The sequence below is a fragment of the Euprymna scolopes genome, chromosome 18 (genome assembly GCF_053919585.1).
Source record: "Euprymna scolopes isolate OS-2025 chromosome 18, ASM5391958v1, whole genome shotgun sequence".
Classification (NCBI taxonomy): domain Eukaryota; kingdom Metazoa; phylum Mollusca; class Cephalopoda; order Sepiida; family Sepiolidae; genus Euprymna; species Euprymna scolopes.
Genome location: NC_136499.1, coordinates 64,434,882 through 64,460,817, shown reverse-complemented (window position 1 = coordinate 64,460,817; position 25,936 = coordinate 64,434,882). Strand labels below are relative to the sequence as shown.

Genomic DNA, 25,936 nt, shown 5'->3' with positions numbered 1-25,936 from the left:
CATCGAGGAAATGTTGCATCCCTCTGGCTGTTCTACAAGTACTTTAACGGTGAATGCTCCGACGAACTGCAAGCACTTGTCAACATAAATACCCTCGATAAGCAGCAAAATCCCACCCCTTCACAGTTGAGATCCCTAGATGTAAGAGAGCCTTTTACTCCAGTAGTTTCTTCCTCAGAACTGCTAGACTTTGGAACTCCCTTCCAGGATTCTGCTTTCCCAACTGTACTGACATGCAGAAGTTCAAGTGTAATGTGAACAGACATCTTGCTGCTCATCTCCCTACATAGTATCCTTGCAACTTATGTCCCCAATAATAGCCCCCTACATCAAAGTTGCACTGTGCCTTGTTTGGGGTGAAAATGGGAAAAAAATATTGGGAGAGAGGTGGTAACAGAATTACTGAGGGTCAGAAAAATCATTGTTTTTGTTCGACTTGGCCTTGTCCAGAAACAATAAATATAACATTATAGCATTACATACGGTGAGTGGTATATACATTAAACCTCTTTGGCTTAATATTAAAGTTGAACTTAATAAATTTAGCTTTAAAATCATGTCACTTTCATTTAACATATATAGTTCATAGATATAAAGTCTTGAAATTTGTCCAAGACTTCTGGAACACCCTGTAAATAACAAAATAGTCAAGGACGACCTACCATACAGAGATGCAGGTGAATACAACACTCCTATTCCTGAATGAATCCACTTCTTCATCCTTCCACGCACAGGAAACACCACTTAACAAGGCCCAGAGGCCACTCGAGGATAAGGGTTAATGGGTATACATTAGTTCCAGACTATTAACAAACACTTCACTCATTATGCTTAAACTGAATTAAAAATTAATTCTTGGTTTAGTAAGTGATTCTTGGATTTTACCAGAGATATTCAGAGAAAACATTACAAAATGAACTTATAACGTTCTCTTTTAGTTTTCCTAGTTTGCTGCATCATTTTAACATATACAACATTCGAGAATTTCATAGTTTTGTAGTGAAGAGTAACAGGGTTTGTTTTTTTTTGTTTTAATTTTCAGTTTTTACTTTAAGTGAATAGAAAATTTTATTAAAAGTGAAACCTTTTCCTAGAAATAATTCACCTGGAAATAGGAAGAATTATTAAGATTATCATCAAAGTCTTGCCTCAGCCAAGATAAGTACATCAGCTGGTGTGTGTGTTATATATATATATATATATATATATATATATATGAGGTTGCTATTTTTCAAAAGTAGGGTAACAAGTGAAATATAACGAGGTTAATACAAGAGTGCTCAATACAGAAGTAGAGCAAATTACATTTTAAATTTGTCTTTACATAAGCAGTAGTTTGTTTCTACACAGTCATGAGCATGTTTCGGTCATTTAGTATTTAGTAACTAGAGACCTCTTCAGGCAACAAGTTATTTTTTTGGTTGAGTGTTATTTGCACAATGTTTCGGCCAAGGAAGTTGGGGGGGGGGGGGAAATCAAGGGAACTAACTCTAGAATTTTGTAAATAAAACGTAAAAATTACAAAATAAACAGATTGGGGCAAAAGAAGTACATAGTACATCCTGGAAAAACACTAAATTTTAATTTAAATAAGATTATAACACTAATAAAAGGCGAATACAGTTAAACGGTTGAATGAAAAACTGTTTTTCACATGTCATAATCGAATTTAGCTTTTAAGGAGAGTAGAAAATAGACTGAGTTTACTTTTGGCAGTCTCGCAATGTTTGCTTCCCTTATTTTGTCCTTTAATCCTCACATTCAATGAGTGATATTTCTGACAAAGGGGAGAGAATTGCTGTTTTCTAGATCAGATTCTATCCATCTATGTATTGTTGATTAGGTTTTTTTTTTATTTTTACCTTGAAGTAGTATTTCTTTTAGCTCCTTACATCAAGTAGCTTCATGCTTTGTCTGGAGAGATTTCTATATAAAAAATGCTTTTATTTTTATTATGTACATCACAAATGGAACATTTCAAAAAGTCATTATAAAAAATAGAATACAGAAACTCTATTCTCATGTGGTGACCCTATTGAAAGAACAAATTACATCAGTTTTATGATCATGATTAAGAGCAAAGTTAAGTGGGACTGACCGACATAGGCACTCATAGTGATAAAAACAGGAAGGCCAGATGTACACATGGAAGTCGAGTAGCAGAAACATTATTTTTAGCCATAAACACAAAATCATATGGTCATCCATTTTTCTTTCTCCAGACACTTTGCTGACTGAAGTATGTTTGCAGGTTCAAAGGATGAAGATTTTTAAAGTGTTAAAATACAAATTAAAAGAAACTTTATCAAAGTAAACGACCAAAGAATTTTTCTAAACTTAAGTTTTCATTACATATTCAAATTGTTGACAAATGATCAGAAAAAACATTTATAATATGTATGTATAAAAAGCTATTATTTAAATTCAGTATATATATGTAAGCAAATAAAAGCGTCAGCATATTATATTAATACCAATGGGACCCTGTGGAAATTCCATGATGTTTTCTACATGAATCTGTATAATTTACTATTAATAATATTGCTTTTGAAATAATGCGTTTCAAGATCAATATTATGAAGAAAATAATGACTCTTCTTCCATAAAAATAATTGTCATTGTTAACTAAATGTAAGATTTCAGTATTACATTTAAAACTGGAAGCTTTGTTAAGTGAATTGAATTATTATTTTCAAAGGATTAAGATTTTTAAAGTGTTTGGATACAAACTAAAACTGGGACTGACTGACGTAGGCATTCTATGTGTCTATTCATATCTGATAAGATTGTTGCAAATGTATATATCTATAAAAGTGAAAATGTCTATGTGTGTGTGTGTACATATCCCTACGAAATAACTGTCAATTTTCAGTCTAGAGACTCGAGATTTGACATAAGGAGTATTGAGATTTGCGAAAATTTTTAATCCGTTTTCAGCCAGAAATTTGGCTGTCAAGAGATTAAAGTTCAACGATTTCACTTTTGAATACTCTACCAAACTCCTCCGGCAATTTTGGGTCTAAACATTTGAAATTTTAAATGTAGGTTACTTGGACATGGATCAAACTTTTTAATTTGATTTGAGCCCAATAAAATAAATGTTAAGGGGTCAAAATTGGGGCCAAAGTTAAAAAACATTTGACCTCTGCGGTCTCCACCAAATTACTCAGCCAATTTCTTGTCTAAACATTTGAAATTTTATATAAAGGGAATTCAGAGATAGGGCAAGTGTTTTAATTGGTTTGAGTCAGAAATTTAAGCTGCCAAGGGGTTAAAGTTCAAAAGATTTTACCTTTGAGGTGTCTAGCAAACTACTCAGCCAATTTTGGGTCTAAACATTTGAAATTCATACATAACGGGTATTCAGACATGTGGAAAGCATTTTAATCAGTCTTGGGGTGAAAATTTAGCTGCCAAAAGGTCAAAGTTGAAAGAGTTGACCTTTGCAAATTTTACCAAATTTCTCTGCCAATTTTGGGTCTAAACACTTGAAATTTTAGATGTAGGTAACTTGGACATGGGTAAAACTTTATTTTGATTTGAGACCAAAATAAATGTTAAGGTCAAAATTGGCGTCTAAGTTAAAAAAAAAAAAATCACCTCTGCGGTCTATGAAATTACTCAGGCAATTTTTGGTCTAAACATTTGAAATCTTACATAAAGTGTAATCACACACAGGCCAAGTTATGAATAGTACATAGGGCCCGAGCAAAGCCGGACTGAACAGTTAGTAATAAATGTGGCAGAAACAATTATATGATAAAAATATTTTTTAAAAACAAATTCAGAATATATAACAAATATCTTTATTTAAAATTGTAGTAGTTTAATTTTTATTAAAAAAAAATATTGTTTTATACAATTGTCATCTAAATATCATTCAAATCAATAAAACAAACGTTAGTTTGTAAAATCTAGTTAGTTAAAATTTTACTGTTTAAGCCAATGGAATGACAATTTGATTTTGGAATAACTCATTTTAAAATGGGTAAATTCCTAAAAAGCATTTGTAAGTTGAATTTTCATTGGCCTGTCAACATGTAATATTAAAAAGCATTCTAGTCCACCTGTAACTATGTTTGGAAAAAAAAATAGAGAAACATTTACATTATTAATAAGCTAGGATGTAATTAATGCATCTTAAGAATCTGTTCTTGTTTATCGAAATATAAGAAAATCTTTTCTGAACTTTAATGAAATCATGTGTAATTTTCCAACAACCATATTGATTTATATTTCTTGGATGAATGTATAATTTGTAAAGAATGGAGATGAAATAAATAAATAGAATGATTTACATCTTGATAACAGCAAACTTAAAAGAAAGAGAATGGTAGAAAGAAGAGCACCCGCCCCACTCCTTGAAATACAAGGTTGAGATACTTAAAAGGAAACTATTTCCTTTTATAGAACTCTGGTTGCTCACTAAATTATATTAATGACCCACTTTGTTAAGTTACAATATTCTTTGTTCTTGTATTTTTTTTTTTTTTTTTTTTTTTTTGATGGAACTAATCAATTTTAGCTATTCAAGAGGTCAAAAAGAATATTGTTGAACTGGGTGAAAAGTAAATATTAAGGGTTTAATAATTAGTCTATTGAGGCTATTTGTGTGTATGTGTGTGTGTAGATATGAAAGTGTGTGAGAGAGAGAGAAAGAGAGGATAGCTAAGTATGATTAAACATGCTCAATGTGAAAGCTAGAGCCAAATAATACTGAAGCTAAAGATTAATCTTCGCATTAGTTTTCTCCCCCTCCTTCTCCTGTTAAACATTACTCAACACCTAACGATAGTGACAATACTTGAAATTGCAGTTAAATTTTCATTGGTCAGTTTTTTAGCTAAATTACCTACTTGAATAGGAAGCCTTTCTTTATAGACATTTGTTTGAAAATAATGGATAAGAACAAAAACAGGTGTGTGTGTGTGTGTGTGTGTGTGTGTGTGTGTGTGTGTGTGTGTGTGTATATACACACACACACACCCACCCAACATATGTTGCCGTGACATATATTGGGTGGGTTTCTAACAGTATTTTGTATATTTTTTTTTATCTTATCTTTAAGCCATTATCGAACCTTTAAATATTTAGGTATCAGTTTATGACCATTTTTTTTGTTAACACTTGACACTATGTTTTTCGAACCAATTAAACGTTTTACAGTAAAAACATTAAAAACTTTTTTCCAGATAGATAGAAGAGTATCTTTTGCCTTTGCTAACATTTATTTTTTTTATATATTTGAATTTTTTACCACTTTTTCATACTTTTGCGGATTGTAAAACAAACCCAACAGTGAGTCACCATGATTATGATCACGTGGCATGTCAAGATGACCGATAATCATTTATTCACAAGTCTTACAGTTTCCATCTCCTAGATGGGTTACAATAAATCTGGCTGTACCCACCAACAAATACAGAGTCTGATTTAGATCATGGTGAATGTCAAGCTGCTGTCGTGCCTGTATTCATAGCTGTAGTGTTCTTACAAAGAAAGCTACATCAGTGTCAACAATTGCCCTCACAGTTACATAGCAGAAGAGAGAGGGAAGGAGATGGGGGGGGGCTAAATTACAATTAATAAAAATGCATTCCTTCTGAGCATATTTCCTATTTCTCTGAATTTACTGCCCCTTTTCATTTCCGGTCTAAGAAAGGTGAGAGGAGATGGAAGAGGGATATAAAATTAAAATGAATGGGCCTCTCCCCACTCTTTCTTCCTTTTTTTTTTTCCTTCTTAAATTTAATTTGGAATAAAGATTAAAAAAAAAAAAAAAAAAAAATTAATCTGGGTCCCTACAGCTCAACACTATAATTGGTGGACATATGTTTCCCACATTTCTCTGAATTGTTTATTTTACCATTCTGAATAAAAAAAATCTTCAGATTTATTAACGTTTAAAAAAAAAAAAAAAAAAATCCCCCAAAAAGTGAAATTAACATAAAACCAGTTTAGAAAGACAATTCTAGAGTAAAAAGCAACAATTTGTAAATTTTGATTCAAATGAATCATATTTGACTTTTGCCATTAACCATGTATGTCACTGAATTGCAATGACATACTTCTTACTCTGACATGATCATATTTTAAATTTAGTTTGCATACATAATGAACTGATTATACCGTCACATTCTTTGTCTCACTGTTTATATTTGATAAAGCATGTTGCAAATCATGTTTTTCAAAATGCATAGAAACAATTGCATTAAAAATTTTTTTTAAATAAATCAAAACATAGTAAATCATTATATTTTGAGCTCTAGTAATAAATTTATATATATATATATATATATATATATATATATATATATATATATATTTGTAGTCATCGACATACAGTCCTGTTTCGTTGTATCACAATTCATCAGTGCCGCTAGACTAGCATCTCTCTCAAGCCAAGGATTGAACCTAGAACCGTCATGTTGACAGTCGGCGGTTCTCCCACTCGACCATGGAATCGACACCCGTAAATAACTCGTCGGAATGTCTATTTAGATAGACAACACTATTGAGCTGTTATTGCAATTTAGATAATATATATAAAAGACTCCTGCAGAATGAGGTTTAGACAACTAAAATCCATGCAAATGATTTGCTTATGGTGGTGAAAGCTTTGTGTAGAACCATGCCTACATTTTGGAACCACTGATAAACTCAGTCAGTGCAAATGAAGGTTTTTACATCAGTTTTCCTTCTGCATGTCTTAGAGATTGAAGGTGCATCTTACCCAGTGATTTTAGATGTGCCCTCAGATACGAACCTAGAAATTTCTAGGTCCCAGCACAATACATACAACACCTAATATTATCAAATAGTTACCCATCTGATACTGGGCAGACTCATTGTTGCTTAACTTTGGTGATCTGATGAGAACCAGTGTGACAATGTGATTATGCTATATAAAGTCTTATTCTTGTCCATTGGTTCACAATTTGATTAATATATACAAATAGTATACTGTTTTACAAATTAATTTTCATACTAAAAATAAAATTTTATACACTATTATTGAAAGGAAATCTACACTAACGTAGTTGCCTAATTTACGCATTGCATTAAAGAAAATCTATTTTAATTAGATTTTAGTAATATAATTGATTAACTTGTGCTAAGGAATATTATTTTAAGTTGATTTACTTATTTTGAAAGCCGGCATAAAGCTTACTTACATTTAAAAACAGAAGTTTTATTTATTTAAAAGGTAAGTGCAAAATTTATGAATGCATTTTAAAGTTAATTCGGCAGAATGCAGCTCAGAGCTTTTCACAAAGAGGCACTTTTAAAAAGGAACACAGCAATATATACGTGTGTATGTCTGCATGTTATAATATAATTGATAAAAATCAAAGCAAATAAACAATGCTGCCTTTATATTTTTTTATTGCGGACTATTATTCTCATCTTTATTGGTTGTTGTTTCACAACGTTTCGGCCAACTATTTTACAGTTCCAGATGAGCATTGTTGGCCAACTATTCTCTACGGTTCCAGATGAGCATTGTCTGAAGATAGCGGTTTCAATCCTACCCAAGCCGGCCAGAGGCTTACTTGGCCAAAACGTGGTGAGACGACAACTACAGATGGCAGTGATTGCTGAGAATGCAGTTAGGAGATTCGAAGTTCCTATCCGTCACGGTTACCACCCGACAAAGGCCAGAGGAATAGTTGGCCGAAACGTTGTGAAACAACAATTAATAAAGATGAGAATAATAGTCCGCAATAAAATAAATTAATATAAATAATACTCATCTCAATGAATTCCAATTAAAATGCTGCCTTTATTCTGAAACTCTGCCATGGTCAATTGTTGAATGTTAATAAACTGGATTTTTAATTAAATCTGCTAAATCCCATTTCAGTCACGTAAATTATTCAGAATGAAATAGAATGTTATTTTTACTTAAAAAAATAAAAAATGCTAATGTACTAAATTATAGGAAGATTCATCATAACTATTTTATAATTAATGCATTTGCTTTAAAAATAAAATTCTGTACATGGTACACAAATCTCAGAAATATATTTGTATTTGATTCATTTTTATTCAAAAACTGTACCAAAATATTAATTTTAATAGATTTCCATACTGTAGGATAGCATATCGAAAATTCAAAATATGTTTACAGTTTATATTGTTCACATATTTTAAAAGCCTGAAAGGGTTAAGAATCAACCTTTTGTTTCATTGAAAACTCAACTCCTTTTGAGTTTTTACACAACTTCAATATTACATTCAAAAGGCACATATTCTTAAAGATTATCAATTAAACTTTCAAAATTATATTGCCCAGAAAAGAAAAAAAAACTTACATAGATAAAAAAGGAGGGGGAAGAGGCAAAAATCAAACTAAGATTTTCAGGAGTGTGCGTATATATATATATATATATATATATATATATATATCAATGGTACATAGATAAAAGATGAATTTAGTAACCATTTTTATTAAGTATGCAAATTAGATTAAACACATTTGCATACTTTGACTATGCAACAATATCATTCTCAATATAACATGGAAATGGCCAACATTGTCTTTAGTTACTAACAGATTAAAATGGTTTAATTCATATTTTACTATTATGTATTTTCAAAATTCAAAAGTGATCTTAAAGTCTTTATGCTGTTAACCTAATTTTTGGTTTAAAGTATAAAAAGGTAAAAAAGTCAAATATGATTCAGTTGTGCTCCTACACCGAAATCATTTTGCATGTGTCCTGTCATATAAAAAAAATAAAAAGCATGCATGTCTGCTGCCAAAAATCGACAGTATGAATTAGAAAAAAGTTTCCAAAAATAAAAGGAGAAAAATATGTTAAGACGTTAGATCAATTAAAGATTAAATATTTCTTCAAAAATAAAAAAAAAATTCTGTTCTAATTTTAGGTAAAAACTCTAGGTACTCTCTAAATTATAGGGATAACAGTCCAAATTATTAAAATAATTTCCACATATGAATGTTTTAAGGGGCTCATTCATTGCTTAAAACAAGGTCCACTCTCACAACCATGAAAAATGACTGTATAGTTGCACAATGTGTGCCACATGACCACACCCTCTGAGTTCAATTGATATTGCAGTCTTCATTCTCAAAATTCAGTTGCCCTAGCTTAATAAGTTAGAATAGAGGTTTCAGGCCTTCAAAGTTAAGAAAGTCACAGAATTGTCCCAATGGAACTTGTACATGGTATGCTAAGCTCACAGCATTAACCATTATATTTCTTCCTGATTTGAGTCTTGAAATACAATGGATACTCCCTGTAAGATTAGCTGCACATGTAATTGTGAGGCAAGGGTTGCGCAACCCCCCAATCACATCTTTCTTGATTCAGCAGTTAAGTCCAGTACAAAAAAGTCCAGGACGAGTAGAAACAATGGTGAGATAAGTGGAGAGCACATGGAATTCCAAAATGGTCACCCATTTTATATAATGACCAGGTTCAACATTGCTTAACTTCGGTGATCCAATGGGAACCAGTGTATCAATGTGATTATACCGTATGATTACAGTAGCTATAAAAAGCATGTAATATATTAAACAAAATGAGATTCATCTAATATATAAAATGTGTATTTAATCTACACATCAAGTGATGGCAAATCTATTTCAAACCTAAGCATAACATAGCAACAAACGGACAAACAGAACGTATTATAGAAGTATGTGTATGCATCGAAGCATTTTAATTTGACACGTGGATTGATGAGTAGAGGATTTTGTAGAGATGCTTGGATGCATCTAAAATAAAATACTCCCATTCAATCTGTGCTTAAAGCAAATTCTATTTGAAATTGAATTTTTCAGACTGATGGACGAAGCAATTCTCACAGCAATTCTCAGAAAAAATCTAAATCTTAGAGCGAGAGAAAGGCAGAGGGTGGGGCGGGGGGGATGAATATCTATCTTGTACCATTTGGATTATTCAAACTACTATTCTCATCATCACTGTCATTTTCATGTTTCAGCTAATATCTCTGACCTGCTTTTACCTCATCTTTTTGAACCTGATAATGTTCATGCTTAACTCTGGAATGTATATGGAATTTTGAAAAACAATTCTCATCTAAAAAAATTCTTGTAGAAATGTTCATATATTTAATGACCAGCATTCTCTTTACGCAGTTTTATTTATATTGTTTTTTTTTTTTTTTCAAAACATCGTCATTATCATGGTTGATATGTAGACAACATTTTGGTCAATCTGTCTCATCTCTAGCCTTCCTCAGGTGTCTGGTTCATTTATGCAAGAGGATGCATTTAAATATGACAATCAACGTGCATCATATTTAAATGAGAAAAACATCACCAACCATTAGTAGCCCTGAAGAAGGCCAAAGTGCACAAATTGGCAGGGATAAATGACATTAATAAGGACAATAGTAAGAATAAACAAAGTAAGCAATGATTACTACTCATCTAAAAAAAAAAAAATTACTTTCATTTAAGATAAATTAAATGTTCTAATTAAGCCGGTATCACACAATCCAGCATTGATAGCATTGTTTAACATATTTCTATTACATTTCAACTTGAAATGCTGAAATGGTTTCACCCTGCAGACAAAATAAGGTAATTTTTAGTCAACTTCCTTCAAAGATTAAAAATAAGTTCTTTCAGAGACAAAGTAGCCGCTATCCCCTGACTTTCCTTTGTTTAAGACTCCTCATTTATTGTGAAATTGACTCCCAAATGGCAAAATGGTATCAACAGTTTTTCATCAAGTCACCAATTTTTAGTAGCAGATGGGTGGCTAATATTAGAAATACTAGGTGCTCTATGTGAAAGTACAGCGGTACGTCTCTACAAAAACTAACATCAAAACTTCTTTGACCAAGATATACATGCAACTGGAGATTGTATTTTAATATCGCCAAGAAACTTCCTCCTTTGGAGGAAGTCATCTCAATCCACCAAGGAATGGTGAACCAGACAACAGGACAGGAACTGTCCAAGACATAAAAGATTGGAACTGTAATATTGGATTTTCACCAATTTTTAAGCTTTTGGCATAAATGGGAAAGGTTTACCAAAGATTACAAAAACAGCCAAAGGAAATGTAGATTATTTATTGCTACGTTTTTAAGGAATTTGATACAAGAATACCCATTGCAACTATTCTACATAGATAACTTATACTAATAATTGCACCTCCACCCACTTAATAGAATATAAGCTACAATATCCATCTAATAATAACTATCAATGTTTTTAATGCTATACCAATGAAGAATCCATTTAAGAAATAACTTATAGAAAAAAAAGGAAAAAAAAAAGAAATATTTCCATTAAGTGCCTCATTTTTTATTGTTCAGAAACACCAGATAACCTTGAAATTAGATTTCAACGTAAAAATCGCCTTTATATACAAGATATATAAGAGTTAAATGAAATTGTTATATTTTCACTGATAACTTTTCATATATGTCAGAAAAATTTAAAACAAAAAAAATATTCACATAACGTTAAAAAATTATTCTCTAAGGGAACTAGTATTCTAATTAAATAACTTCAACACAAATTATTTTTGCTTAGACATGGTCAGCTTAAGGATTTTGACTCACCAGTATTCAATAAAAGGTCGTTTGTATTAAAAATCATGAGTAGCTTTGTGTAAACAGATAAAGTTTCTGTTAATGTTATTAAACAAGCAGTGCTGGATGAGTAGAATTTTTTAACTCATTTGAACGCACCCCGCACCCCCCCCCCCCCAAAAAAAAATAATCTTACAGATTTCTTAGAAAAATCATCAGATTATAATGGTGAAAATTATTATTATGTAAGTATTTAATTCCCAAGTAAATTTCATGATATTCCAGAAGAACTATTTTCACTTGATAAAAAAACAAACATTCAAGTAATGTTGAAGAGCTTAATCCTTTTCGCCTTTATCTATTTTTTTTTTAAAATTAATTTCACTAAATATTTTCGAATTGCAAACATTTATAGCAAGCATTTGTACAATTTAAGTATGCATTTTCTTTGCAATTTTAAAATATATTTTCGTTTAACCATTATAATCTATTTGCATATAAAGGCAAAAAAAAAGAAAAAGAAAAGTTATATAATATATTCTAATAGATGTATGTATGGATGCAAAGATTAAAAAAAATTTTTTAGATAGCTTTGTTTGTTCACCATTTCTCAAAGCCAGAAGAGGCAGACCGCAGCACCAGATTTTCCCAAAAATGAAGACTTGGTACCTACTTCCAATAAGAGGGATACGTGTATGATCTACAGCTGATACGACACCGGAGAGTTCATTTCCCACACAAATCACTATTGCATCAAACAAGCTGGAGTGGGGCGCAATGCACACTATGGGTGCCACAGATGATGGCGCTTGTTGGCCTTTAACCTTCACCCAATGAAATCCCATCACAAAGAAGATGCTTCGACACAATTTTACAAGCACGTACTTCAACATCCTATTGTAACAAGAGAATGATAAACACTGCCACTAGTTTTCATAGAAGGTTCCGACGAATAACATACAAATCACAACAAAAAGCAATGCAAAGAAAAATAAAAAAATAAAATAAAAGACAAAATATTTAAATTAAAAAGCAATTTTTTTTCTTTTCCATATTTGGAAATTCATTCAAATTTTTTTGATAGCATGAATAAGTTTTTCTCATTTTTGTAGAAAACAGATTAAAAATACAAACACACAATCTAACTGAAAATATGATACAGAAAAAGTTTTCAGCCCAACTCATTGTAAACAGGTTTGAGAGTTAATTTTGAGAAGTTGGGATAACAACTTTTTGACTGTATTAATTTAAATACTTATTCAAAGAATCTTGTTTTTCATTGTGCAAAAATTACAATTTCACCCACACAATCATAAAACATAAAAAAATAAATAAAAGAAAAGAAATCTGCTAATGTTATTTCAATTCTGAAAAAAAAAAAAAAAAAAGTTAATCTGTCTTTGTTTTTAAATTTACAGGCTGTTTTTTATCAAATAAAAATGAAATATTTATGAATAAATGTAATTGTATTGATTTTTTTTTTATTTTTAACTTTTGTATACTCCAAACAAGGCATATTGCTAGAGATGCAAGAGGCTACTGTGATTAAGGTCCAGGTTTATAAGGCAGCATCCCAAGTGGGGAGCTGTGCAAATACATTTTTAATTCACATGTTTTGCGGGGAAAATGTTATGAAATTATTATGCATAAAAATAAAAAAGTAATGTTAATATGAGATTCTAGTAAAAATATAGGCTGGCAGGGTGACATAATGATGAATGAACACCAACCCCTAAAGAAGGAGATAATGACAGAAAATTGTAACATGACAACACCACCTCCCACCACCACCCCAAAACAAGTGTTAATGCCTGGAAGGAGGATTACAGAATAGATAGTATACTACATTCCTCTCCAAAAAAGGAGAAGATAATCCTAAGGGGATGGTATTATGAAGAATAAACATAATATACCTTTCCCTTCAAAAAGAGGTTGCACTGAATCATGACTGAAGAAAATGTACTACACTGCTCCTCAAAATAGGTGGTAATATTGAGAGGATGGTATCATAACAGAACAGATACTACACTATCTCCCCCCCCAAGCAAAAAGGGGGTAATATCTAGGAAGATCCCTCTATAAAAGGAGATGGTAATGCCTGTGAGAACGGTATCATAACAGCAGAACAGATACATCAAAGGAAGATGTAATACTTGGGAGAATTCTCCCACCTCCTTAATTCCTGGGATGCTTGCACCCTCTCGTGCGACACGAAAGTTACACTTGTTCTTGCCAAAGTCTCAAGAGTACCATGTTTCACTCCTCCCCTCTTAGTATGTAAAAAAGGTAAAGCTGGCAAAGAATGACTTAACAAAATATATATATATATATATATATATATATATATATAAGACATAGTAAATAAAATTGTTTAAATATTGAATGGAGATTTAATAGTGGAGATATTTATGAAGGCAGGAAACAAAGACTTTATTGCAATTATCTTGAGTAATTTCCCAAGATAAGTATGTGGCTATGCATAGTGTGTGATATTTTGTTTAGGCTGTCTTGCTTTACTCAAGTTGATTCAGAGATAATGAGTTTTATTTATAAAACAAAAAAGGTCAAATCTATTATTATTTAAAATAATGTACAACTGTATAAAAAAAAATTGATAGGAGTTTAGCAAGAACAATTTTTTTTTTTTTTTTAAAGATATATCTATTCAGACTGTATCAACATGTAAATCATGTACACATAAAAAAAAAAAAAAAATTGATTATGTGTTTGGATAGACTAAGAAAGGAGGGGACTAATGAATATGCAAGGTAGTCTGAAAGTGAAAAAGTTCTGAAACTCAAACAAGGCACCAAGTCTGAATTCAAAGGAACTGTTAAAGCTCAATTTTAATGGGTTGCTATGAAAAATAATCTATTCTTATTTGACATATGCTCTTACAGTAGTATTACAGACCTGAATGCGTTAACTGAACTAAAAAATTATCCTAAAAAGCAGAAAATTTTCAAAGCCACATCATGTACTTCATTACTATCTGATCATATCAGTATCACAGAGTTGGAAAAACTCACAAGCATTCCCATTAATATCCTCCATAATCAAATGTGAAATCTTGAAATTGTCTAGGCATATTAAGCATTCCAGTGTGCAGCTATGTAAAATATGCATTAAAGACAATCTAAGGAAGCTGGTTGAAAGATGGATTGATAACGTTTGTGTATGGGTGAACATGAACACCTTCGCCAAAAATTGAAAGGCTTGGAGGACATTCAACCATGTTAGTTTGTATTCTGCAGCTGATGGAGCAAACGTTAATGATTGCTGATCATAAACTATCTGATAACACCAGTATTATAGAGTTGCAAAAACTCACCAGCCTCCCATCAATGACCCTTTTCATCGAATGTAAAGATTATTTGGCCACACTAAGCATCCCAGAGTGGGCTATGCAAAATGTGTTGAAGGCATAATAAAAGGAATCCAGTCGAAAGACTAAAGATAGAAAACATTTGTGAATGGGCAAACACGAACATAAACTAAGCATAAGGCTTAGAGGGCACCTTGCTATGGTAGTGCATATTCTACAGCTAGGAGAGACAATGTTTAATAAATAAATAGACGCCTAAAAAGAGAAAAAAAAAAAGCAGCTTACAAATCACTTTTCTGACTTCTTTCTTTTCTTCTTTATTCATGTTTTGTAAGTTTGCAGATTAAAGACATTAAATAATTTCAGTTAATCTTTTTTAATCAACAAGAATACAAATAATTCATGTGTTTACCTTTTTTCTTATTAGATTTGCTTATTGCACTACAATAACCAAACAATTTAAACATTTCCCTTATTTTCAAACTTATAGCAAAAGACAGAGGCACTTCTACTGCTCAATCCAAGTTCAAGAAAATCATGTCTGCCATAGAAAGTCACGTTACTTTAACCAAGGCACATGTTCATAGAATTTTGCAAGTCATAACACCACATCATTTGTGTTATGAAAATGATGGGTGTCCGTACAGATTTTCTCAATGTCTGACAATGTCAATATAAGTGGGAGGAAAGAAAAATGAATCCAAGATCACATATTTCGCATGGCACTATTTGTTAATCTCTTATTATATAACATTTTGAGCCATCCCACACTTTTATAAGATAGTGCAATTGTGGTTGGTTTAAGGAGATTCTCAGCTAAAGTTTTCCTCAAAACTTGTTTCAGGTAAATAACCAGTGACTGCAATTTTTGTGAATTTTTAACTCATGAAATAATCTTTAGATATTTTCAGAAAGATGTTTGCCTCTTTCAACCGGTAGACAGACTAGAGTTTTCCTGTGAAATTGAGCTGACAGGTGCTTGTCTCTAATAGAATTAATAGTATTAACATATTCATGCCAGCATCAATGGGTACTTCAGCTAGTATATAAGTCAGATTACATACTCAGGATCTCAGGGATGGTTCATGTCAAATTTGGTGCAATTCAGCCAATTAGTTTTGGAGACTAAGTGACTCCTTGTTAATGGTGGTATCATAATTGTTTCAATTCTTGGAAATGCTAAGGAACTTAATCTGGCTAGCTCTAACAGCAAAGATAAGAACCCCAGTTCAATTCTAAATATGACAGGTTTTTTTGTCTTACTAAGTTAGCATTATCATTATTCTATTTTAAGGTTGAGATTTATTAAAGACAGAACTTCTTGGGGGGGGGGACAGAGAGAGAGAGAGAGAGAGAGAGAGAAAACCCCAGACAGCTGCAATGATGACCAAAGCTTTAACTTGCATCACTATCAATAAGACATGATGCAAAAGTCACTGTTTGGCAAGGTTCTTTGTTTAACTTACAATCCTGCCAACCTTATAAAGGAAATGAAGCGAGTAAAGACCAGTTAACTCCAAAATTCTTCACTGTTACTGGAATAATAAATCTTGTTTACAAAAGTAAAATGATTTTTTTAACCCTTTATGTCTCAGGTGACAAATCCCGATTCACTTTCTGACTTCATTAAATTACTAGTCAAAAAGATGTCAAGACACGTATCATAAAACATTAATGACTTTACCTCACATTACAATAGCAAATGGCAATTACATCTGGTGAGTTTCCATCGTCACGATCGAAACCTATACCTTCTAGTTGGGAAGAGAAAGCATTTACAGCAGATGTTATTTATTGTTGCGACTGGCACGATGATAACAGGAGAATGGATGAGGACTGAACTTGTCAATGGAAGCTCTACATCTGGTAATTTGAATTGATTCAGATTGGAGTTCACTCTTCTAGAAGAATATGGTAGATGAGGCAGGCACTATGTCTAGCCAGGTGTCACTATTAATCAGTGCAACTAGACTTGTATTTTATTTCATCCCAATATTTTAGGGTTTTGATATGGCGAGAGGGAAAGTAATTCTTGTGCATTCAAGTTGAATAATAGATAAAAATGAAACGAATATCAAGAGAATAGGTATTGTATCGGTCATATATATGGATCAATTATGACATTTATACAAAGTTCTACAGAATAATCTCTACTAGTGTTTAATGGTCATAGAGGAGAATGTGAGAAAAAAATTCTGTATAGGTTACAAATGTTTTTTTGCTGTTGTTTTTGTTATATATTAAGTCAGTTCCATTTAGAATCCATTAGTATTATGCATGTAAAATTGAGAAAAACATGCTTGAAATGTTTCAATTATGCAGAAAGTCGAAGCAAAACAAAATGGCAACCTAAATTAGCCTGATGTCATGTTTATCTAAAAACAAAATGCCTATCCCAATGCTATCCTTCTCTTTATCTCAGGGAGGAGATCTGCATCTTTCGTAATTTTCTTTCCCAAGTAGATGCAGCTTTCAACTTCCTCAATGATATTTCCAACAATAATTGGCGACTTAGCAGCATGCTGCTTCAACATCACCTCGGTCTTCACAAGATGCATGTTTGGAATGTCATTTAGTTCCTGAGGAGAGTATGCGATCAGTACTATATTATCAGCAAAAATGAGATGTGACAGGTGTTTGCCATCGATGTTGACTCCTCTACCCTCCCACTTAATCCGACTGGTTATCGCATCCTGGAGACTGGCTATGAAGAGTTTTGGCGAGATGTTGTCACCTTGTCTTCCTCTTCTCTCCAGCTTGATCTTGTTGCTGTCACGGTGGAGATTTAGAATAAAGGTAGCCCCACTATACAGGAATTTCAGCAAGGTGATGTATGTAGAGTCAAATCTTTGGTTCTCAAGGGCAGTGAACAGTGGATCAAACTATAGAATAGAAAGCCTTTTGTAATCCACAAAGGCAAAGCACAGAAGGATCTTCTATTCATTGACTTTCTCTTGCAGTTGATCGACAGCTTGATTATGGTTGATGAAGTAATCTGCCTTGAAACTTGCTTGTTCTTCTTGATAACTGTCTAGTATACATCTAGCAAGACCTGAGATAATAACTTGTATGTAACTGGCAGAAGACTGATTGGCCAATAGTTTTTTTATATCTGTAGTCTCCTTTCGTACAAATGATGACCACTGATGCATTCCTCCATCTATCTGGAACCTTTTAATATATATTACTATATAAATATGTATTTATTAAATAATAAAAACTGGCAGGACCTGTGGAAATTCCATGGAATGAGAAATATATTTAATCAGATATTTTTCTGGATGGTACAGAATATTAGTTTTTTTGGACAGAAAAACTAACATGCAAATATAAGTTAATTAACATTCCTATGAAAACAGTGCTAATTGATTTTAAATATAGAATTGACCTCAAGATAAATTAATGAGTGCTAATAAATACTGAGAAAGTAATATTGTACTACATAGTTCAATACAAATAAAATCACATTGCAAGCAACAATCTTATTTACTCCTTTAGTTCAGCACCTTTTGCCAGACAATACCCACCCCCCTCGTTTCTTTTGAATCTTGTTTATGTAACATTTTGCCAACTTCTTTCTTTGGTGAAGAATTATTGTATGATGAAATTAACAGTTCCTTTTTCACACCATTTGAAACAAGGCTAAATCAAATGGAGGTCACTCATTCTTATCCAGGGCTGCAAGATTGGCCTTTTTAAGGCCAAGTTTTGTGATGTTAGACTTAATTTTTTTTTTTTTTTTTTTTTTTTAAAGAAATTTGACCTTCAAAAATTGTATTTAAGCATAGCATACAGACTAAGGAAGGAACAAGCAGACTATTATATAGATAACATACTATTTAACAAAAATAAGAAAACGATTTTAAATATCTATGCAGAATTTTTTTTTTTTTTTTTTTTGCATTCCTCTAACCGCAACCTTTAAACATTACCTGATCTCCTTAGATAGATATAAATCTAAGTTAATAAATGTAGGAAGTATCCTGTATTCATAAGAAACCAATACATTTAAAATAAAAAAAGTTATGCTTATGAGAGTGATTTGAAGGGTGAACGTTAATAATGCTCATTCAACTAGACATTATTCAGGCTATCAAAATGCTGTAGTTTAATAACATCAATAGATAATTCTAAATAAATAATAAAAATTAAAAAGACGGGGAGCAGCATTCTGTAAATCAATTTGAAAATTATTAGTAATAGAAAAGACCTTTTTTTTTTCAATATACAAAGTGGATCTGGCATTTTGGAGGATTTTAAAAATAAAATATATAGATTACAACAAACAAAACAGTGAAAGTGAGGAAAGTCTACATGTATTGCTTTTTCATGTACGAGGAAGGAGAATAAGAAAAGGTTTGGTTTGTCAGTTTTATGGCATATCAACCCTTTTCAATACTCAAAGAACACCTATTACAAACAATTCATTGTATACAATTAGTTTGAACACAAGTTATTTTTACCCATAGCAGGATGGGGGGGTGCAATTAGTGAGTAATTGACCACAATAGATCCAATAGGATTTTAACTTGGCCTAGCTGATTTCATAATCTACGATCATATCCATCATTAGGCCAAGCACACACATTCCAATACACATCCAAAAGTAATGTATCCAAAGATAGAAAGGAAACGCCAGATAAAAATGACACTTAAAATTGATTTTAAATATTGATGAAAAGCAAAAAAAAATAATAAAAACGGTATTAAAAAATAAAAAAAGGGATTGCCATTTATGAAAATTCAAACGTTGATTACCTAATGTAAAAACTAGCTAACCGATATAAATACAGCTATATTATATCAAAAGCAGAGTTAATCAACGTTTGTTTTCCTAAGATTTTTTAATATTTTAATCACACAAAATACATGCTAAAATAGTCCTCTTTTTTTTTCAAGCATCCAAAAACTATCATTTTAATTGTTTTAATTAACTGCAATTTGCAATTAACTCAACAAGTGACCCATCTTTTACCAAGGTTCTATCTATCACTCTCACCCTCTTTCAGTAAGTTGTTTGACTCTTACTCTTATTTTATGCCATCTACCACTATCATTTTCATCACCCTCTCTATTAAGTCAAAAGCAATAAAGCAAAGAATAAAATCATTGGAATCGTTCATTATAAACGAGAGAATATCATGACAAAAAGTAATACGGTTAAAATTGTAGGTAGAGAGTGAAATGGAAAGACATATAGCAAGCAGAAAGACTAATTAGATTTAGATTCTTATCTTTATATTTAACTAGCTTTGTAAACTTACTTCCCTCACAGTTAAACAATATAAACAAAGCTCAATTGATTAACCAATCAGCCATATTCTTCTATTCTCATCTAAACCACAATTTTTTTTAATCCTCATCTAAGTTTTTTCAATTGTCAACTTGAGTTGCGAATTGCCGAAATGTGTATAGAGCCTGTTGATCTTTCTTTCAAAAATTCTAACAGACTTGTGTATCAGGAACTTTGTGATCATTATTTATGATTCAAATTATTCTCCGTTCAATGTCAAATGCATTTTTCCTACAACGAACTATATGCATAATTTCTTTCAAACATGATCAAGTCAAAAGCTCAAAAAATACACTTAAAGCGTTCCTTTTGGAAATTGCTTGTTTCAAATTCACCATATCTTGTTGAAGGCAAGTGATTTGCAAAAAAGAAAAACCTGGAGATGATTCCATAAAAGATTTAATAGGTTGAACATCTCTTGGTATGATAACGACTTCTTCAAAAGACCGGAGCTGCAGATCTTTAAGAACAATTGTAGATCTTTTTTCTAGCTCAGACTTACTGACTGCAGAAATAAGAATGTGATTTTAATAATTCATGCAGTCTTTACATATGTATAACTTGGAAAATATAGTAATCATATTTAAAATAATTAGGTTATCAAAGATTAAATCTTTAACAAAGCAAAATTTATCAAAATAAAAACTATCAAGCGAAGAAAAAAAAACAATATTAAATTAAAAATGAGGAATAAAAGTTATAACTTTATTATATCATCAGGACAATAAGGAAAAGTTAAAGGGAAACTTGAGAAAAAAAATCCTCTTTAGGCCATGGCATTTCAATGCTAAATTCTTATTCTTCTGATGAAAAGCATTTAGCTTTGAAATGTCATGGTCTAAAGAGTCATTTTTTTCTTTCTTAAATTTCCCCTTAACTTTTCCTTATTGTTCTGATGATATAATAAAGTTAGATATAACTTCTATTCCTCATCTTTCATTTAATATTATTGTAATCAGATCTATAGGAATGTCTTTAACAGAGAAGATTTGGATTTTTAAAGATGTTTTAAGTTTGAAGAATCGGTAAAAGGACAAAATCGTTAATTATTTCAGTAGACAACGATTTGTATCAGTAAAAGTAATGTAAAACACCTGTCATATTTACTAATACAGGAAAATCTCAGATAGGACACGTGGAAAGAATTGAACCTGAAAAACTACCATGACAAATACTTTATTCCTAGATGTGCAAAGAAGGGAGGAATCTGGGAAGATCCAAACTAATATTCAAAGATACAATGGAAAAAAACCCCAAAAAACTCGAAATTGAAGAACATGTGTGCGTTGTGTTGCAACAGAGTTCATCCTGATCAGGTCAAGCCAATTTCTTCCTTGGCCTGTGTTACATCTAAAACTATGGTGGACCATGCACAGCAGTCCTGAACAAGATGGCTTCAATTTCTAAAGATCGTGGTCATAGAAGAACACGAGAAAAAAAAATCTGTTTAGGCATGAAAAAGTGGTTTTTCATTTGGTTTTGTTATTAGATAAACATGATATCAGATAAAAATTTCATTGGCATTTTGTTTTGTTTCAGCTTATTCACATAATGGTGACACTTCAAGCGTGTTTTTCTCATTTTTAGATGCATAGTATTAACTGTAATGGAAAGTATTCCTCATTTAGTATTTAAAAAAAAAAAAAAAAACTACTTTTAATGCCTAAACAATTTTTGTTTTCTGCATTCTTCCATGACCAGGATTTTTATAATTTGTCATGACTAAACAATCACAATTCCACTGTTGAAGGTGGACTACCTGTGGATGTGAAAATTCAGCCAAGTCCTCCTTAATGGTTGCTGGCCAGATCTCCAGTTACTCACAAATATGTTTACGTCATCTAAGCAGAGAGGTAAGGAGGTTTACATTACAAATTAATTCTAGTGATGAACTGCATGTCTTAACAATTAGAGACGTTGCTGCAATAAGACAGCAGAGACTTCAGGTTGAGGCATTAGTGAAAAACAGCAGTTAGGACACAGTTAACCGACCAGAACACAAAAGGTGGTGGGAACTCAATGTCAAAGATTTTTAACTTCCACCAATTGACCACTATCACTGACCATAGATGAGGATTAACTGGACAACAGATTTATGGACATGCCTCCTGGTTAATAATGAGATTTCTTGACGCCATCACAAGAACCATTTTGGACGCTCACACATGTGGATTTGGCAGTCCCAACTCAATGATTGAACTTGTTTGCACCCTACTCGAACAGAATAGTGGTGGACTCAAGGTATACAAATGACTCCACATCCTCTAAAGTAATGGCATTCAGAGACATAAGAAAAAGAGAAGCTTCATCTCTGATGAGTTACAGAAAATCACCAGGAGTGATTGGCAAAATCATTCACGAGACAGAACTTTGTGAAAATTATGATCATAGACTGATTACTGATTATGAAACAGCAACTGTCTCTTTGATGAGCTACATGATGACAAGAGTAGAGCATAAAGCTATTGATTATTCTCTTTTACTATCAAGTTTTGAATCATGTTTTCAAAGAATCTAGAGAATAATTTTTTGTTTTAATTATTATGGTGTTGCAGACAAAAACTGTAAATCTTTAAAAGTGCTATTTAAATTTACATGCTATTTAAAATTTTGCTTGACCATCCCTTAGCTAGCATGATCATAATATTACCAATACACAGTAAATTAGAGGAGATACATTGTTACATTTGATCATATGTGTTATTTGAATAACTCAAAAATTATCAAAACACAAGGTATAATGGTTAACCAATTTAACAACTTGCAGATTAAACTGCTAATGTAAAAGTTACTGAATATGTGAGGATTTAGAGCTTGTGATGAACACTCATGTTTGCCTCCTAAACTGTTCTGGCAGTCATCCCTTTCCAGGGACAATAACTCTCTTCTTTAGTTAAAGGGAAGTAACTTTCTTTAACTTGATACTTAATAATTCATTCAAACTTAATATTAATATAACAATTATTGTATACGTAAACAAGCAGACAATTCTTTTCATGATTAATTACAGAATTATGGTAATATATATATATATATATGTCAAAAATAAACTAAAAATATATAATTTATACTTTTGCTATAAAATGATGTTATAATCTTAAACTTTTACATTTCATAGTATTTGGATGTAGCAAAAAATTTAATGAAGAAAGAAGCATCTTTGGAATTTCCGGAATCTCATTATTATTGATATAAAAATTGAAATATATATTTAAGTAATAAAAAGTCTTGTTTAATACAATAGCTTTAGTGAAGAACATAAACTTTAAATAATGAGTATATATTAACCAACTTATTTTAAACTGCACTTATTTAAGACCATTTAACTTTATTACATGGGATATAAAATTATAATTTTATTAGTTCATGAAGTCATTTATTTTTCTAGGTTTCAATAGAACTTTCATTTATGCCATATCCACTTTGTCAAATTTGGAATAACTATTTTACTACACTGAAAAAAAAAAATAAATGTTTAAAATTAATACTGCAATAGAAACTTTATTTTAGATGGTTTTGCATTAAGACAGTAAAAATAAACAATAGAAAGTAAAAAACACAGAAAGTATGAAATAAAATGATTAAAATAACTAAGTTTTTTCATGAAAGTCGGAAATAATGTTTTTAAGCATCTACAAAAATTGATTAGAGACAAGCTGAAAGATGAAATTTTTCAAAGTTATTTGTTTTGTTTTTTTAAATACGAGAAAACAAAGCAACTCTCAAATGAAATGAAGCAAAATGACATAACAGAAAATATAATTCAAATAATCTAAATGATTTTATATCAGTTTCAAAACCAAAAAAATAAAGGTCGTTTTCAATACAAATGTTCAAGTAACAAAGACAATTTCCTTAGCATACAGATAATTAGAAAAATTAAAAAGTAATTTTTTTCATAATTAAAATTATAAAGCATATTACCGAATAACTATTTTCACCGGAAAACATTTTCAAAGAAACATAAAAAATAACTCAAAAATAAAAGTGAAAAGTTTAAACGATACCAAACTGTTCCACTTGAGAAATACCAACATGTTAACTTCAACACAAAAACGAATTTCTTTTGTTTATACAATGTTGGCTAAAGATTTATGCCGACAGCCTACGAAACATTAGTCAATCTTTTAATTTACTTTGAAGTAAAATATAAAAAAAATAAATGAAATAAAATAAATGCCTAAAACCTGTTCACATTTTAGGTTTGTTCAGACTATATAGTAGAGTTATGTTGTTGGTGTGTTTTGAATCTGGCAATTTGATGCAGTTAGTTTTTTTTTCCATATAACAGGCACCTGATGATTTGCTTGTATATGGCAGTTGCGCAAAATGTAATAAAAACAAAAATTGTACTAAATTTTTTTTTTTAATATATGCGACGTGACAACATTAAACAAATAGCAAGAAGTACAAAAACAACAACAATTAAGCAGTTGATGACAATTAAAAACATTGAAACTATTGCAAAGCAACTAAAAAGATGGAAAAATGGAGGGGGTGCCTGTGGGTTGGAGCATGAGAAAAAGAAAGTTGGTAATCATAAAAATATTAAAGGGGTGCATACTTCCGAAAAAGGGCACAAATTCTGCTTCGGATTTTGCTACTACCGTCGTTAAGTCTAGATATACTACGGGCAAGGCATCGAAGTATGAAGAATGTGGGGCCAGGGCTATGATCGGAGCCTCTTCAGTACGCGCCCTCGTTCCTTTCACCGATATCCAATGAAATCCTCCGGTAAAAAATACCGCCCGGCAGAGGATCACAATCAGAGGTCGCAGCACACTAGAAAATATACCAGAATTTCATGAAAAAATTATGTGTAATAGTTAAGAAAACTGAATTAATGATACGTAAATACATAGATATATATATATCGGCATATTTATAGGATTACATACATTGCGGTTTAACCTGTAAACAAATGTTCTTGTTTCATTTGAATTTAATTGCTTTTCAAGCACTGCAAATATCAAGTTTTTTTTTGTTTTTACACAAAGAATGAAAAAAAAAAAAAAAAAGTAATTTTTTTTTTTGAGGGAAGGCAGAGTTTAGTTTGCTATAAAAATTTAATCTAAACTGATTCTCTATAGTTGATTTTGGTAGAATTGTTAGGATACAAGTAATATGGAAAGTGTAGTATGAGAATTACCTCTGCTCCAAAGAAAATAGAGCATTAGCCATTTTTAAAATGGCAGTTTCCCTGTTGATTGAGGAACAGCTGATGTCCTGTGCACTTCAAGGAGGTTCACCTTTCAAGGACATTACCTCCCGGGTGGAGTCAGTTTTATTATTTACTGCCAATTAGGGAAATTTTTAACAGGCACGAATTTTTTTCTTTTTTTTTTTTAGAAAAAGAAGAGGGGGGAAATAACCTATGTTAAATTTCTTTACCCTCATGGTTTATCATTTCTGATGCGGTTTGTGCGCATGAAATTTTGGTTTGCAGTGTGGAAACTGAGGGTTACACTTATAAATTCTTAACATTATCAGTATTTTTTTTGATAAGCCATTTGCGTTTTTACAATACAAAAACACCTCCATGAAGGTGTTTTTTTTTTTGTTTTGTTTTTTTTTTCAAAGTAAACCATATTTTTATTGGAAAAATGGGCATACAATTAAACTTGAAAATCTTCAGTTTTCCAGGTTATATGTTTCCCTACACTTCTTCCAAAATATGTAGATGGCAGGAGCAGTTTAAGTTAAATTTTAATAGCAAACTGAACCTTCTAAAATAAATTTTGTTTGAACAAAAGATTTATGAATTAATCCTAAAAAAAAAC

General features: G+C 31.4%; 1 protein-coding gene across 2 annotated transcripts in view; it reads right to left on the bottom strand.

The window, feature by feature from the left end:
• LOC145297641 (lysophosphatidylcholine acyltransferase 1-like) overlaps positions 1-25,936 on the bottom strand; it is a 306,578-nt gene that overhangs the window by 73,339 nt on the left and 207,303 nt on the right. The window contains exon 3 of one of the 2 annotated variants that reach the window (XM_080143748.1): positions 24,721-24,938. In XM_080143748.1, coding sequence (XP_079999874.1) covers positions 24,721-24,938 — 218 coding nt within the window. Of the gene's footprint in view, positions 1-12,211; positions 12,433-24,720; positions 24,939-25,936 lie in introns of both variants that reach the window. The other variant, XM_080143746.1, reaches the window with a different exon arrangement.